We start from the raw sequence: 15,784 nt of genomic DNA on the forward strand, positions 1-15,784 counted from the left end.
GCGAGTTTGGCAGGTTAGAGCTCCGGAGAGAGTTCGCGTGTTTTTGTGGTTAGCCTCGCAGCGAGTTCTAATGACAAATAGTGAAAGACAGAGACGACATCTAAGTGACACTGGAGTGTGCTCAGTTTGCCATGGGGGAGTAGAGACGGTTCTCCATGTCCTGCGCGATTGCCCGGCCATGGCCGGTATATGGGAGAGGTTGGTGCCTAGGGATAGAAGAGGTGTTTTTTTTGATATGTCCTTACTTGAGTGGTTGTATGAGAACTTAGGGATGGATACTAAAGTCTTTGAGAGCACATGGGCGACTGTTTTTGCTGTTGCGTGCTGGTGGGGGTGGAAATGGCGGTGCGAGAATGTGTTCGGTGGTAATAAACTTTGTCGAGATCGTGTTAAAGTTATTAAGGATCTTGCGAGGGAGGTGGGGGAATCCCGTCCGCTAAATAATGTCTCGAGGCAGGCTCGGGTGCGAGTTGAGCGGTTGATTAAATGGGTTACTCTGGGGTCTGGCTGGGTTAAGCTTAATACGGATGGAGGATCGCGCGGGAACCCAGGGATTGCGACAGCTGGTGGAGTGTTACGTAATGAACATGGTGAATGGCTTGGTGGATTCATGTGCAATATTGGTCGGTGTACTGCTCCTCTAGCGGAGCTTTGGGGAGTCTTTTACGGTCTTCACATTGCTTGGGAGAAGAGGATACCATGTTTAGAGGTGGAGGTGGATTCAGAGATGGTTGTGGGTTTTCTCAAGACAGGGATAAGTGAAATGCATCCGTTGTCGTTCCTGGTATGCTTGTGCCATGGCTTACTTACGAGGGACTGGAATGTCCGCATTGCTCACGTGTATAGGGAAGCTAACCGTCTTGCGGACGGGTTAGTGAACTATGCGTTTTTGGTACCTTTAGGTTTTTATGTTTTGGATGTTGTACCGCCGGATTTGGCTTTGATTTTGCATGAGGATGTTGTTGGTTCACCTCAGCCAAGAAATTTTTATGTGTAATTTTTGATTTTTATTAATAAAACATAGGGAGGGCACTATCTCCCGTCAATTTACCCAAAAAAAAATATATATATATAGGTCTTTTATCCTATCAAACTCTTCGAATTCTGTCCAAGTCATAATATTCTTTGCATGCACCTTTTACTTCATAGTCTTCGGAAATCGGAGTCTAAGAAGACATAGGGGTTTTTAGGGTGAAACCCATCTCTCCTATATAATACATGAAGGGTTCCCTTATAGTCTTCATCAAATATGGAGTGTGCCTCAAGCGATAAAAATGGTGTGAGTAACATTAACATGCGAAAGAAGCAACGAAACAAGGATAACAAACGTACGGCCATTCTGGATTTTGATGTTCTAGATTGTCCTGTTTGTTTCGAGCCACTCACAATACCTATCTTTCAGGTTACATTTTGGCTTTTAATGCATTTTTGTATGAGATAATATACATATATATTTAGAAGATTATGGTTTTGGAATTTTGGTCATTTTGATAGTAAGGTCGAGACTTTATTTATATTTTCTGTGGTAATTGATTTCTCCTTCATATAATGTGTTCTTGTTATGTTTTATCAAATATTGGTTTGATTGTTATATAATTGGTTTTGTGTTTACAGTGTGAAAATGGACATTTGGCTTGCTCCTCTTGCTGTCCTAAACTGAGTAAGATGTGTCATGCATGCGATTTGCCTATTGGCCACATTCGCTGTAGACTAATGGAGAGTGTTCTTAGTTCAATCTCTATTCCATGCCCAAACGCCAAGTTTGGTTGCTTTGATATTTTCTCTTATGAGTTAGAATCAACTCATGAAAAGGAATGTCTCTTCTCTCAATGCTCCTGTCCTGCATTGGACTGCGTTTACACTGGCTCATACAGAAATGTCTTCTCTCACTATTATTCTCATAAACCGTTCCGATCCGTTGCCTATCCATTCGTCCTCGTTCCACTCTCTTACACCCATATACATTATTAACTTATAAGAAATCCTCTACTATTCGGATGAACATCAAAAAGAAGATAAAAATCAAAGTGGACTCTTCAAAGAAGCTATTGTTCGTGGTGCAGTGTTTTAGGGAGCCGTATGGTGTGTGTGTAACTGTAAGCTGCATTGCACCGTCTGCTCCAGAAATAGGGAAGTTCTCATATCATCTCTCCTACACTGTGGATGGGCATACTATGACTTACAAATCACCAGACATAAAGAGAGTTCTTGAAGTGAGTTTTCAAACCCCTCTAGAGAATTTCTTGTTTATCCCTCACTCTTCATAGCGTGGTGACTTGTTGGAGATGAAGCTTACCATCAAGAAGGTCAAGCAAGTGTAGTTGAAATATGGTTTGGTATGAGATTTAAGAGAGACATTTCGGTGGTTCTGCTTACTTTTGTTTGTGTTATCTATTAAAGAATCTATGTAACCTCCAATTTTTCTTTAATTTATCGATGTTGTCTCTTTGAGTTATTTACAAATTTCTTTATATGACCAGGCTCAGATCGACAAACAAAACTTGGAACAGTTTTGTATATATATATGCGTAAAGACTACTTATGAGTTCTCTCTTTTGGCCTAGATATGTTGTATGTGGATTTAATGTTTTCTCTTCTATCTAATTGAACCATAATTTTAGCTTTTTAGCCTTTTTCTGAACCTTTTCAATAACATTTCTTTAACAAGGAAAAAAAAAAAAAAAGAACACATGTGAAAAATGAGCTCTCTTCTTCGGTGTGCGTCCAAGGCACAATGTAGTGAACTAAGGCTAGGAAGTTTTTTCTTTTTTTGATATACTAGATCGCCTTATCCGGTGAGCATTGAAATATTATCATGTAGACTCATCATAAACATCTTAATATTTGGACTACCATATTGTCGAATTCTAAGTTTAAAATGATTTTCGACTAATGCTCAAAAATAATCATTAGGTTTACTAATTGGATCAAAGTCCAACCAATATTGTACTTCCCAACAAGATGTTATAGCAGCGAGAAAGAAAGGTCTCTAGGTGTTTCATCCATGCTAGTCCTACCATTCGCCCTTCACCTTGCGGGCAAAAGGTTTGGTAGATTCTTGTTCAAACTTTCATCATCTATAACTGATGCTCTTGTTACTTTGCAGCTTTCTTAAACAAAAGCATCGTACATCAATTAAAAACTTTGAGCAACATTATCTTATTTCGTAATTACATGTTGGAGGATATTTTACGTACGGACCACACCAAATATATTCAATTGTCAAAAAGACTTGTAGAGTCGAAGTCAGGCACGCGTACAAGTGTACAAGTCACACGACATCGCGAGGAAGAAGTGTTATACATACAGTTTCCTCACAAGCTCTTAATTTCCTTTTTAAATATGAATTATTTAACTCATATATGTTGACCACTCCAAATAAAACAAAACTTGTTTATATTTGTATATCTCTACTTGCCAATCATTTACAAGGTTTCATCATGTTTATGTTTTTTGTTTTATACTTATCTTAGACCAACATGTTACGTCACGTTTTGAAACTTAACCTTATGTCCAATCTCTTTTATGACTATTTTATTTCATGTGTATGTATTTTTTTTATATATATTTCTGTATCCGTATATACATACGTACAAAAAGAAGTACGTAAGCTGATTTTGATTGGGAGTTGGGAATATATGAGGCATGGATAGTTCGTACTTGCACACACATTTTGTTCGTACCTTTATTTGCTTAGAAGTTTACCTCGTAACACATTTAATTAACTAACCTCATAAACAAAAATGATAAGAGAGAGTTATACAAGCTTAAGACTGATCTTAACCAAGTGGTCTTGGTCTAGTAGTTTCCATTTGAGTGAGGAGTTGTCATGTTAGTCTAGGCCAAAGATCGATTCCTTTCAAACGTAAAATTATTAGATATTTCCATTTAGCCATGGGCTTTCATCCGGTTTTCCCCGAACTCTATAAGGATTACAGCCTAAAGCCCAAACCTCCTGGTTAAGAAAAAAAAAAAAAAAACTGATCTTACTTGCCTAACTGAAATAGAAGCTATGGTATTCCTATTTTAGTACATCTTGCATTAAACATATACTTTGCATACCTTATGTGTTTAAAATAAAGTATATAGGTCTTTTGGCGCAATCTTACATCAGAACTTAGGTGGCGTGGGTTTGAAGTCTTAACCATGCCATATACCGTACTTAAATTCATGGAAAGCACCGACATAAGAATTAATCATCATCATCATTTTACTCTTAATTTCATTTTTGTTTAATCCAATTTTTAGAAAAAAAAGTCATTGTACTTCTTATGTGTGAAAATAATTGATTAATTAGTACTGGTTTATAGTTACAGAAAATAGATTCATAATCAGTTTTTAATATGTGTGAAAAGTTTATAATTAGTTTAAGAAGGAGTATATATATAAAGTAGTCGACATTATTCGTAAGTCTCAGTACTTTATGTTATTTATCATGTTAGTTAGAGCAAAATCTTACTTATGGTGTTAGTTTTTATCCTAATCTCACATATTACACAAATACAGATATAGTAGCATTTTTCTAGAAATAATTAGCATTTGGAATATATATATATTTTTAAAAAACGTCTTAAAATACATATAGCTAGGCACAGAGAAATAATCAAATAATTAAACATGGGTAAATCAGATGTTCCTATACCGATAATAAATTTATATGAAAACGCAATGTCTATGTATGTATACACAAATTTTCTCTAAATACTAACAGAAATGTGAAATTTTATTACTCTTTGTAAACAAAAATAAACCTAAAACTTCAGTATTTGATGATGATGTGGGTTAAGTTTTGTAAGAAATATTAAAGAAGTAAACAAATAAATAAGCTAAAGAAAAGGATTATAAAATTCTCATTCTGAACTAAATTTCAAATAAGAAAAGTGTCATCATGATTAATAAACAATAAACAAACTAATGTTAATCAATTAGAATTAAAGATTTTATTCTATTTATAACTCCAATTGGTGTTAATTTTGTTTGTGGCATGGTCCTTGTGGCCTTTTACACATACAAACATCCTCTCTTAAAGTATACAATGTTCATATCTAAATCTAAACTATTGCCTTGATCGAATAATGCAAAAAACTTTTTTTGTATAAAAATATCGTTCAATTGAATAATCCAGAAAGGTTTAAAAACTATATAAATATTTCCTTCATGATGGTCAACTAATATACATTATATATATATTTACGTACGTAACTCATCAATGAATAATATGTTTTTATTTTCAAAATAATACTTAATGGACATTGTAATATGTACACTAACATATACAATAATAATGAAATTTCACTTCCGTACGTTCCATGCTTTTGGTTCTTTGTCTACGAGTGAAGTGCCTCTAGGCTCAAATAAATCTAGTCTTTCAATAACAATTATTATACAAACACATCTGACGTAAAGGGACGGTTTAATAACAATTATAGAAGCTACGGATGATAATCAAAAACATAACAATTGCATATATATACAGAAAGATAAAAGTGAAGCTAGAGAGAAGAAAGTGTTATTGAGAATGGGGAGAGGAAGAGCACCATGCTGCGACAAGAACAAAGTGAAGAGAGGGCCATGGAGTCCTCAAGAAGATCTCACTCTCATCACCTTTATTCAAAAACATGGCCATCTCAACTGGAGATCTCTTCCCAAGCTTGCTGGTTAGTGTTTAATATGTCGTCCATGCATGTTTCAGTAATAATACTATATAGTTTTGATAAATAACTAATGAATGATGTAAATATAGGACTTATGAGATGTGGGAAGAGTTGCCGACTGAGATGGATAAACTATTTGAGACCAGACGTGAAGCGAGGCAACTTTAGCAAAGAGGAAGAAGATACTATCATTCACTATCATCAAACCCTTGGAAACAAGTTTGTACCAACTCATTGTTATTTCCTTATGATATATAAGACAAAAATAGTATGTAGAGACTAAGTTTTATATGTGATCAGGTGGTCAAAGATCGCATCCTTCTTGCCTGGAAGAACAGACAACGAGATCAAGAACGTTTGGAACACTCATCTCAAGAAACGACTCAGTACTCGATCTTCTTCTTTTTCTTCTTCTTCTTCGTCTTCATCCATCTCTAGCACTCATGATCAAAGCACAGAAGAAGATCATGACAAGAAATGTGAAGGAGCTCACGAAGAAGAAGAGAAGTCAGAGTTAAATGATAGCCAAGACTCAGCTTCACATTCCCAAGACAAGTGTATCCACACAAAACCAGAGCTGCATGAGGTTAATAATGAACTTAACGAGATCCAGTTCCTGCTCGACCATGATGACTTTGATGATACAACCTCTGAGTTCCTTCAGAACAATGATATGTTATTTCCTCTAGATTCTCTTCTTCATGACCACCAAACTCACATTTCAACCACTGGTGGTGTGACTCAAGAGGTAACCAAATCTCAATCATTTGATCATCCTCAAGTACTGGATAATATCTCATGCGGATTTCATGAAGACACAAATATTGGAGAATCCGACTTGTGGAGACAGCTGCTGGTTGAATCAACCTTACCTACATCTAGTCCTAACAATGAGTACGACGAGTGGTTCAACTTCATCGACAACCAAACTTACTTTGATGATTTTAATTTTGTCGGAGAAGTATGTCTATGACTATGAATGCATGAGATGAGCATGACCATTGTTGTCTCCACCTTTGATTGTTGAGTATATATTGTTATGGTACATGGATGTCTGAACCGATGCATGATGCATCATATCATCAACAATAACATAATGCAAAAAGTATCCAAAGTATAATATTGAAACTAAAATACACGTTTATCAAAAGATCAATCTGAATTATCCTAAATCTATATTCGTTTTAGAGACATGCATGAGACCGAACAGACACAGAAAAAAAAGACCACATAAATAATATCCGTACTAAAAGTCAGTCATCCGACTTCGGTTAGTATTTGATTTGGTTGGATCATTTCATCGGTTGATTTCGGTTTTGAAATTTTAAACCAAAATTGGCTATCTTTTTCAATCCATTTTTCGGTTAATTATGTTAGATTCGGGTAGTTTGGTTCAATTTGATTCTGTTATTAACAGAAATTGGTTTAAATATTTTGTAAAACTAGTATACTTGTAGTATAAACTGATTATTCAGAAAAAAGAATGGTTTACCAACCGAACTAATTTTAACATATAGCCGATCGGTATATAACAGGGGAAGTTATTGTTATTTATCATATAAGTCTTGTTTAACTCCAACTTGTTAATTACATTATAATAATGTTTTACCCACACAGATGTGGTCCAGTAGTAAGAGAGAATTAGGGAAAGGTTGAAAGGAACTAACCCATGTTCGATCCACCTTGAAAACAAAAAATTATTGTTGGGTGGGAAGTCTGTCAATTGAGCCAAAACCCAATTTGTTTACCTGGTAGTCAGAAATGCAGACGGTCTGATTACCTTCTGGCATTAGTCGGAAAGCATTCCAAACTCGGGAAAAACAGTATGGTAGCCTTTCGGGAAGTAGTCCATTATGAAGCACTTTGATGTGTTTCTACCGAGGCTGACCGGATCAGCCGATAGGGTTTATAAAAAAAAAACTGATAATAATGTTTTTCTTTTTGTTTAACTCCAACTTGTTAATTACACAACCCTTATAATGTTTCTTTTTTCCCATCTTTTAATTTTGGTTGAATTTTTTTCTAGATAATTATTACAATCTTAAATACCATCTTTCAATTCATAAACTATATTTAAAAAAAATTGAAAAAATGATATTAAGTTAGCTGATACCATTAAATCTTGCGATTGGTAGCCGAAAGTGTAGTCTTACAGCGACACTGTGACGATCGATCAGTCTCATACACTCTTTAAATTTGAGACAGCGATGCTACCAAAGATGTTACTAAACACATGTCACTGTCTATTTCCATGCAACGCAATTACATACACTGTTCCAAGTTTCCAACCTACCCTGAGTGTAGTAAATATATAACATTAGTATATTTTTTACTATTATTGTTTTCGACTAATTATTAATCATGCACACTAGTAAATTAACTATATACTCCAAAAATATAATTATCTCATTATTGACAATTACATACATATGGGACAAAGTGACGTGTCATGATTGTGGTTGTACATAACTAAAGATGGAAACTAAAAACACAAAAATTGCAAGAGTTACTATTTAACAAATTGCGAACACTAATAATAGAATGAACATTCTAAAAACTTGAAGATGAGCATTAGTTTTGGAATCAGTGGTTTTTTTTACATTATCGTCTTCTTAAATTTACTAATTATTATAAATTATGAAAACTGTTCATTCTATTATTAGTGTTCGCAATTTGTTTTTACACGATTTTTACAATATTCATTCTGTTTTTATTAGATTCATTTTTTTCATGTTGATAATGGGCACCTTCGGTAATTCACGAATGACGACATTTTCTTCTTTTTCAATACCTAAAATCACGACGAACGACTTTAATTGTAGAAACATCGTTATAAAATTAGTATTTACATATATATATATATATAACTAAATTTTAATATAAATGTATATATAAATTATAAAAACTAGGACTCAAGATCGATGTTGAAGAAAAAATAAAAATAACAATAATGAAGAGGTCCCCATTACATAACAATAATGAAATTTCACTGTGCTTGTATTTATACCATCAAAATTGGTCAAGAAAAAATAAAAATATGAAGAGTCCCCCATCATTAAATGAAGACATTATTGTCTATGATTAAAAATCATATAAGTAAAATTTGTAATGTATATATAAGATAAACAAAGTGTGTATAGAAGCATTGACCTTTGACTACACATTTTAGAATCTTTATGTTACGTACCACCCAACGCTTCTCAATGCAAAGAAGAGTACTCGAGCACATGCATCCATCCACTTAGAACCAAACATATGCATATGTGAGATTCATGTTGTTGAGCTTCTACTCCACGTATACGGCCGTTCTAATTGTACTAACCATATCATAATATATCATTTCAATAATAACCCTTAACAAAATCTATAGAAACATGTGTATTGTACTGTCATGCAATCTCAGTTTCATTATTCTTGGGATATTTAAGTTTATGGTAATCCTATAAATTGGGTTTGAATAGTGATATACGGTATATATGAATACAATATATATACTTTTGTAGATATTTTTCCTCATTTGTGAAATTAAACCATTGATGGGAAATTTCTTTATACCTATTTCGATCTCTTTATAAACATTTTAAATTTCCAATCAATCAATTCCAAAGTGTTATTTTTTTCTTTTTCTTCTTAAAATATACGTAAAAGTACAATTATGTGCATCCAAATAAGCTAGTATATATAATAACATTACTTTCAATAACTTTTAGTATTTTCGTAGGTTACATCATATCTAAAACCTTTCTCAAAACAATGACTAGAATATACTATTCTTTTGGCAATTTGTATCAACTCGTAACATTTTTTTTGTTGATGCTAAAGTCACAAATACTTAGAAGAGAGCCATTATTGTCCACACAAGAACCACAAATAATAGTTGGATATAAAGATATTTTCAGTTGAGATTATTAAAATGAAGTAAGTACATTAAGTTATGATCAACATAGAACACCGACAAGAACTATATAGAGATGGAGAGAGAGAAGATAAGGTAGGTACAAAGAAGTGAACCAGTTTCACATAATAGTACTTGATGAAGGTACTCAATAATCCAATAATTCTTCAATTATTTTTAAAATTCATAAACCCCACCGTCGTTTTCTTGTTTCTCTCAATTATTTCACAACGTCTATATAACCCTAATTTGCTTAATGGATCTACTTAAATCATAATCAATCAAAATAACGAGATCGGAACATATAAACAATGGTTGGTTGGATACAAATATATTAAAACCATAGCTAGACTTTGAATGGATATTGTGAGTAAAGTGGTCTAAACCGTTAGCGGATTGAACTATTTTGTTCTTGAGACGGATTGAATTATGTAAAAAAGATTAGTAGTTGATCCGTAGCGGATTTCTTGTATTTTTATCGGTTTACACCATTATAAACTATAGTTTTGATTTGTAAATGGTAAATAAAATGCGGTCCAATCAATAAACGGATTTATTGTCACTAACCGCTGTAACCATTCAAACCATTAGTATCTATCTATATATGAGTTTTGACCCGTTTCTTTTTGACAAAACAACAACACAATGACATATAAAAGAAATTGAAACCAAGATGAATCTATAAAATGATTCACCCATATACTACAATGTATTATTTTTGAGTTAAGTTAATCAAACAAAATGTATATAAAACAACCAATAACATCGTTTAAATTAAATCGAATGTTTAGATCATCGCACTAAGACAAAAGAGTTGTAGATCAAATCTTTAAAAAACGACTAGAAAAATCAAGACATATGAGAAATAAATAAAAACATGATAAAAATGGATCCAAAAGATATAAGCTAGATCTCGAGACTACTAACCAAACTCTTCTGCAACATTGAGTTCTTGCAATGAGCGATAGCTCCTTGTATAGCACTTTGTAACTCTTCCATTGAAGAAGACACACTGCTGCTGTTGCTGTTGCTGCTGCTGCTGCTACCTCCTTGATGTACCGGGAAACCGCCACGTGTCAGTACGCCGGAGTGACTCGGAGATGACCTCATCGACGATGGACAGCTCGCCGCGCATCGTCCTCGTTTAGTGTATTTCATTAGGTTTCCTGAGAATGAGATTGATAAGCCTCCGCTGGAGGAGACGCCGGTTGGTGCGGCGGAGGCGGTGGTGGTGGTGATGGTGGTTTTAGGTATGTTGTTGCCGGAATCTTTGAGAGATGTTGTTGATGGCTCTGTTTTTATAACGGTGGTGCTCTGTTTTTGAGAGAACTTGTCGTATAAAGGTTTGACCTTTTTCATGTATTTGCGTATAACTTCTTTCGCGGTGGAGCTCATTCGTTTAACCGACGACGGAGCTGCGGCGGTTGATGTGGGTGCTGCGGCGGAGGAGGAGGAGGAGTGGTGGAGATTGGTTTTGGTATCTTTCTTGAAAACAGAGGAGAATCTTGAAAGAGAGAAACCTCCACCGTAAGATTTGTTCTTTGGAGGTTTAAAGAAGAAGTCTTCATCGTCGGTTACAGAGCTAGGACGAGAAGACTCACAGCAATCAAGCGGAGGAGGGTGGAGGAGAGGGAAAGAAGCGGTGGAATCAGTGGAGGAGTTAGACTCAGTTGAGTCACGTGCGGCGGAGGTTGCGGCGGAGGAGGAGGAGGAGGAAGAAGAAGTGTACTCAGAGGAAGAAGAGGAACAGAGCGTACGGACAAGAGAGAGACGAGGAGAGAGCTGAAGAGGGAGAAGCTGACCTTTGTAAAAGAGCTCATCGGCGGGACAAAGCGAAGAAGAAGCTTTCCGAGGAGAGATCGAGACGTTGAACTCGAATTCCGACGAAGAAGACGACGGAGAAGAGTGAGATTGCGGTGGTGAGTGACGTGGACGTGGTGGTTGCCGTCTCATTGTGATCTTATCTCTCTCTCTCTCTTTTTGTATAAGTCTTTTGGCTTTCTAATGTAAATAATAGAATGATGAATGCATTGTTTTGGTTATAAAAAAATTTAATATGATAATGTTTTTATTTTTTTATATTTGTATTGTAATGTTTTTGATAATTAATGAGGCTACTCTGCAAGTGCAGTTGATATCATGAGAAAAGGCCACGATGATCGCCAGATTGAAGCTGTAGTCACATGCAAATGTAGTTTAAAAATAGTGTTTAATGGAGCGTAGGATTAGAGACTTGTTTAGTTTAACACTATAATTAATTAATCAGTTTTGTAGGAGTGAGGAGTGAGCAAAGCTAGTTTGTGACTTCTTGTGGTCTGATCTTGGACCATTCCGGAAATTATGGTAGTCCTTTGTTTTGTTGTGCAAGTTCTATTTCATTGACTTGAACAAACACTAGTTACTTTTTTTACTTGGCTAGAGAAAGTATTGATTAAAATGTTTTGGTTGGAACTTGGAATCATAAGGTTTTATAGATTTTTTTTTTTGCATAGGTTAATAATATATAGGATATAGAGTAAAAAGATTAGTCGACGTTATTTAGACGGTATGAAATTAAATTTAATTGTTATTTTAAATATTATCGATAAATTAATATTTTTTAACAAAATAATAAAACTAATTTAGAAATTTAATGTTGCGCGTGAATGATGGTCTTGTGGGTGTTAAGAGTAACAACTCAAGGTTAATAGTTTAATCTCATATAAAAACGTGATATTATTGACGGTAATTTTTGTTCCTTTCAAAGTTATCGAGTTAAAGGTTCAAAGTTACTAGGTTTTCGATATTAACAAAAATTATGAATTAAAAATTAGAAATTTATTTTCAGCGATAAAAAAAATTATGAGTTAAAAGTTTAGATTTCACTTTTAAGATGGAGCAATTTGGTATGAAATGGTGATAGATAATTACTATATTATAAAATTGTATAAGATATGAAAATGTAGTCGTCATTGTCGGAAAAATACAGGATACAGCCGAAGGTATAGGAAGAATAGTGATTCTATCACGTGACGCTAACGCCATGAGTGGGCGATAGCTCTCTCGTCGTCCCATCTTCGTTCTTTGTTTTTTTTTTTGGTTATTTTTGATTACTATAGATTCTCTTATCATTTTTGTATTATTATTTATACAATAGTCTCTATTATTTCTTCTTCTTAATCACGCTGATTATTTTGGATGGGTTGAATCATTTTCTTATTCGTCAACACAACTAGCTAGCTACTTGAATATTCAATATGTAGCACAAAGGCACAAAACTCATAGTCTCATGGTGGTGTTTTGGAGCCACTTTGTTCCAGCCACAACTTAACGTGGTCGATCGAGAAGTTTCACTGTAAAGTCTTATCATTAGTTTAATATATATTAGTCATTTTGATCTCTTTAATTTGTCTACATATGCCTTATACGTAAAATGTTTTGTGTAGTTGAAGCCAATGAAAACGAAAAAACTGATAAACACATATAAACTATATATATGCCTATCACGTTTTTATACTGTACGTGGATAATTTTAAAAAATAATTCGTTCAGTATAATTTTATTCGACATCAGGTAAAATATAATTTTTTTAAAAAATGGTTAATAAATTATTTAATACCCATTTTGACTAATGACTTCATTTTTGAAAGTATTTGATATCTTATATATATATATATATATATATATATTATCCTAATCAAAATTCCTAGATTCATCAAAATATTATTTACCATGCAATGAAATGATGAATAGGTGCAGTGTGTTTATAACCTTTGGAGTTCATCAAATTATTGCCTACTTAATTTGTTGATAGTTTAATGTGTTTATATATTTTTACAAAAAATAGAGTTTAAAATTTGGATCAATAATGTATTTTAGTGTTTTATAAGTCAAGACTTATGCAGGTCTTGTATAGTGTATACATAGACGAATTAAACAGTATTGTAAAATGTATATCCGTGAGCCAAAAATAGGATTTTGGGCTTCATTTAATTAGCCTGTTTTAGTTTCCTTAAACTTGCGTTTCTCTTCCTTTCATATTTCAATTAACAATATCATCAGCAAGACAAATAATACACTTTAAAATAGATTTTGCAATGTTGAATTGAATGAATGGTCATGTCGTTACTTGCATATGCGATCGCATTATATACATTCACAGTCTTTCTTTTTTTTTTTTGACCAAAATATATACATTCACAGTCTAAAAATTTCAAATGCTAATAGAATAGCTTACTAAATGATACCACAACTATTAGTAACTTGTTGGTTTAGTAATTTTCCTGAAAACGTCCATTTTGTTTTAGAGATAAGTTGTAAAATAGACAATTTTTCTTAACTTAATTAGCATAGTATATTTACTGAATACAATTGCTTAAAACACATTTGAAGCTCTCTTTACCATGCTTTCTGTGGTTATGATTCCATGCCACTAAGTGGACAAAATGCAAACTAGTTATTTTTTCTTTTATTTCTTTATCATATTCTCCATCAAGTCTAGTAATTTAAATACAAGTTAGTGAAAATTTTGTTCAAAAAATATTTTTAGGTAAAAAGAAAATTAAAAACATGTGTACACTATATAAGTTGTAGGAATCATAGATTTTGTGTACCTGAAAATTTGGTAAATTGATGAGAGTAAAGAACACAAAAGTGTTTAAAGAAGAAATATATTAGACTCATGAATATAATGTTACAATTTACATTCTCTTATATAGAGATTACGATAAACATAATGGGTTGCGCGGGTTCAATATCAAATTGTTTAACACATTTTGCCTTACCGGCTTGATGAAAGTTATGGGTTGGTTGCTTGGGATGCGGAAGGATTCAAGGTACAAGATGGAGAAGTTGAATTTTTTGTTCGAAGCTTGAATTTCTTTTTGTTGAGTAACGAAGAAGGTAATCTATATATATAAAGTTACCTTTCCTCTCTTCTCCTTCCGCCACGTCAGCGCCACATCATCCACCACATCATCATTTTTTTTTACTAAATTCAAAAGAATATGGGCTTGAGGTCCAACACTTGCACAACAATCAAAATACAAAATCTAAAAAAGCATGGGCCTGAGATCCAACACATAACAATCAAACCGATTAAAAAAATCAGAAAAACGTGGGATACACGAGTTTACAACTGGATGATTAAACGGAACAGGGAAAACATTTTCTAGAACCATCATTTACAAGAGCGACACATATGCAACAACGATACCGATTTTAAAATCATTGGCCGGATACACGGGTTCAAACGTAGGACAAAAACGGGAAATAAGCAAGATCCTAGAATATATCAAATCCACACACCAGAAACTTTATCTTTCTAATCACATACTTAGTAAAAAGAGAAAATACTGCATAAACTTTTCATCGACCTCTGACGAATACCAAATGATGATAAACATTTCAAATACTAAATTACTATAAAATTGAAAAAATAATCGATATGAAAAATAGAATAACAAAAATAACAACAGTAAAAAGCCAACAAAACAAACAATGCAAAACAAAAAACAAACAACCAAAAATTATAATATAACAAAAAATAAAATAAAAATTTTATAAACCTCCCGCGCGCAGCGCGGGTCAACAACTAGTAATTATATAATAGTGACATGAATAATGGTTATAAAATTTAATGAAATGAACATGCAATTTGTATTGCTTTTTTTTTTCTTAAAGTTTGATTTATTTTCTTCATTATTATTGTTTGATTTCGTTTGATTTTTGTTCTATAATTAATCTACTTTGTGGTGAATTCTTTTATATATTAGAAATGGTCACAAAGTTTGTAAATTGCCTATCAGCCACCCAATATATAAGCACAGCGATGGCGATAAACTCTCAAACATCTTTTTCTCACAAAAACTTAATGTTGTTGCTACTATATATATGTTATACAACTGACAACACTACCTAAGATGTCATTTCATGTTTTGATGATATGAATACAAAGTATACAAACTAAACTATCGCTTGTGTCTATTATGTATGTTTGTTTTGGTATATTCCTCTTATCGATGAAACTTAACTTTAGTTAAGAGGCTTGAGTTTGCAAAGGAGGCAAAATTGGTGTTATACCTAATGACTCGGACGATAAAGGTAAGCACATAATTACTTATTCTATATAAAATATTTTTGAGTGCCAATCAACATAACTTGGAAAGGTTACGTTGATGCTTATGGGTTTTAAGTAACTTATAAAGATGACATCAACATCTAAGAAATTACATCATAATTAGCTTTTTGAGGTCAA

At 33.3% G+C, this 15,784-nt stretch overlaps 2 protein-coding genes and 1 pseudogene across 2 annotated transcripts; 2 read left to right on the top strand and 1 right to left on the bottom strand.

Annotated features, from left to right (window-relative positions):
* Nucleotides 1-1,249: 1,249 nt before the first annotated feature.
* On the top strand, nucleotides 1,250-2,321 carry LOC17883970 (annotated as a pseudogene).
* A 3,197-nt stretch (nucleotides 2,322-5,518) lies between these two features.
* Nucleotides 5,519-6,627, top strand: LOC17883311 (transcription factor MYB72). The gene is made up of 3 exons (XM_006289655.1): nucleotides 5,519-5,657; nucleotides 5,744-5,873; nucleotides 5,955-6,627. The coding sequence occupies exons 1-3, from the start codon at nucleotides 5,519-5,521 to the stop codon at nucleotides 6,625-6,627; spliced, it is 942 nt and encodes a 313-aa protein (XP_006289717.1).
* A 3,668-nt stretch (nucleotides 6,628-10,295) lies between these two features.
* LOC17882071 (probable membrane-associated kinase regulator 1) lies at nucleotides 10,296-11,555 on the bottom strand. Its single transcript, XM_006288018.2, has one exon. It carries the CDS (start codon nucleotides 11,500-11,502, stop codon nucleotides 10,456-10,458), a length of 1,047 nt encoding a protein of 348 aa, XP_006288080.1. The 5' UTR covers nucleotides 11,503-11,555; the 3' UTR covers nucleotides 10,296-10,455.
* Nucleotides 11,556-15,784: the final 4,229 nt, after the last annotated feature.

This window comes from Capsella rubella, unplaced genomic scaffold (assembly GCF_000375325.1).
Source record: "Capsella rubella cultivar Monte Gargano unplaced genomic scaffold, Caprub1_0 scaffold_6, whole genome shotgun sequence".
In the NCBI taxonomy this organism is placed as follows: domain Eukaryota; kingdom Viridiplantae; phylum Streptophyta; class Magnoliopsida; order Brassicales; family Brassicaceae; genus Capsella; species Capsella rubella.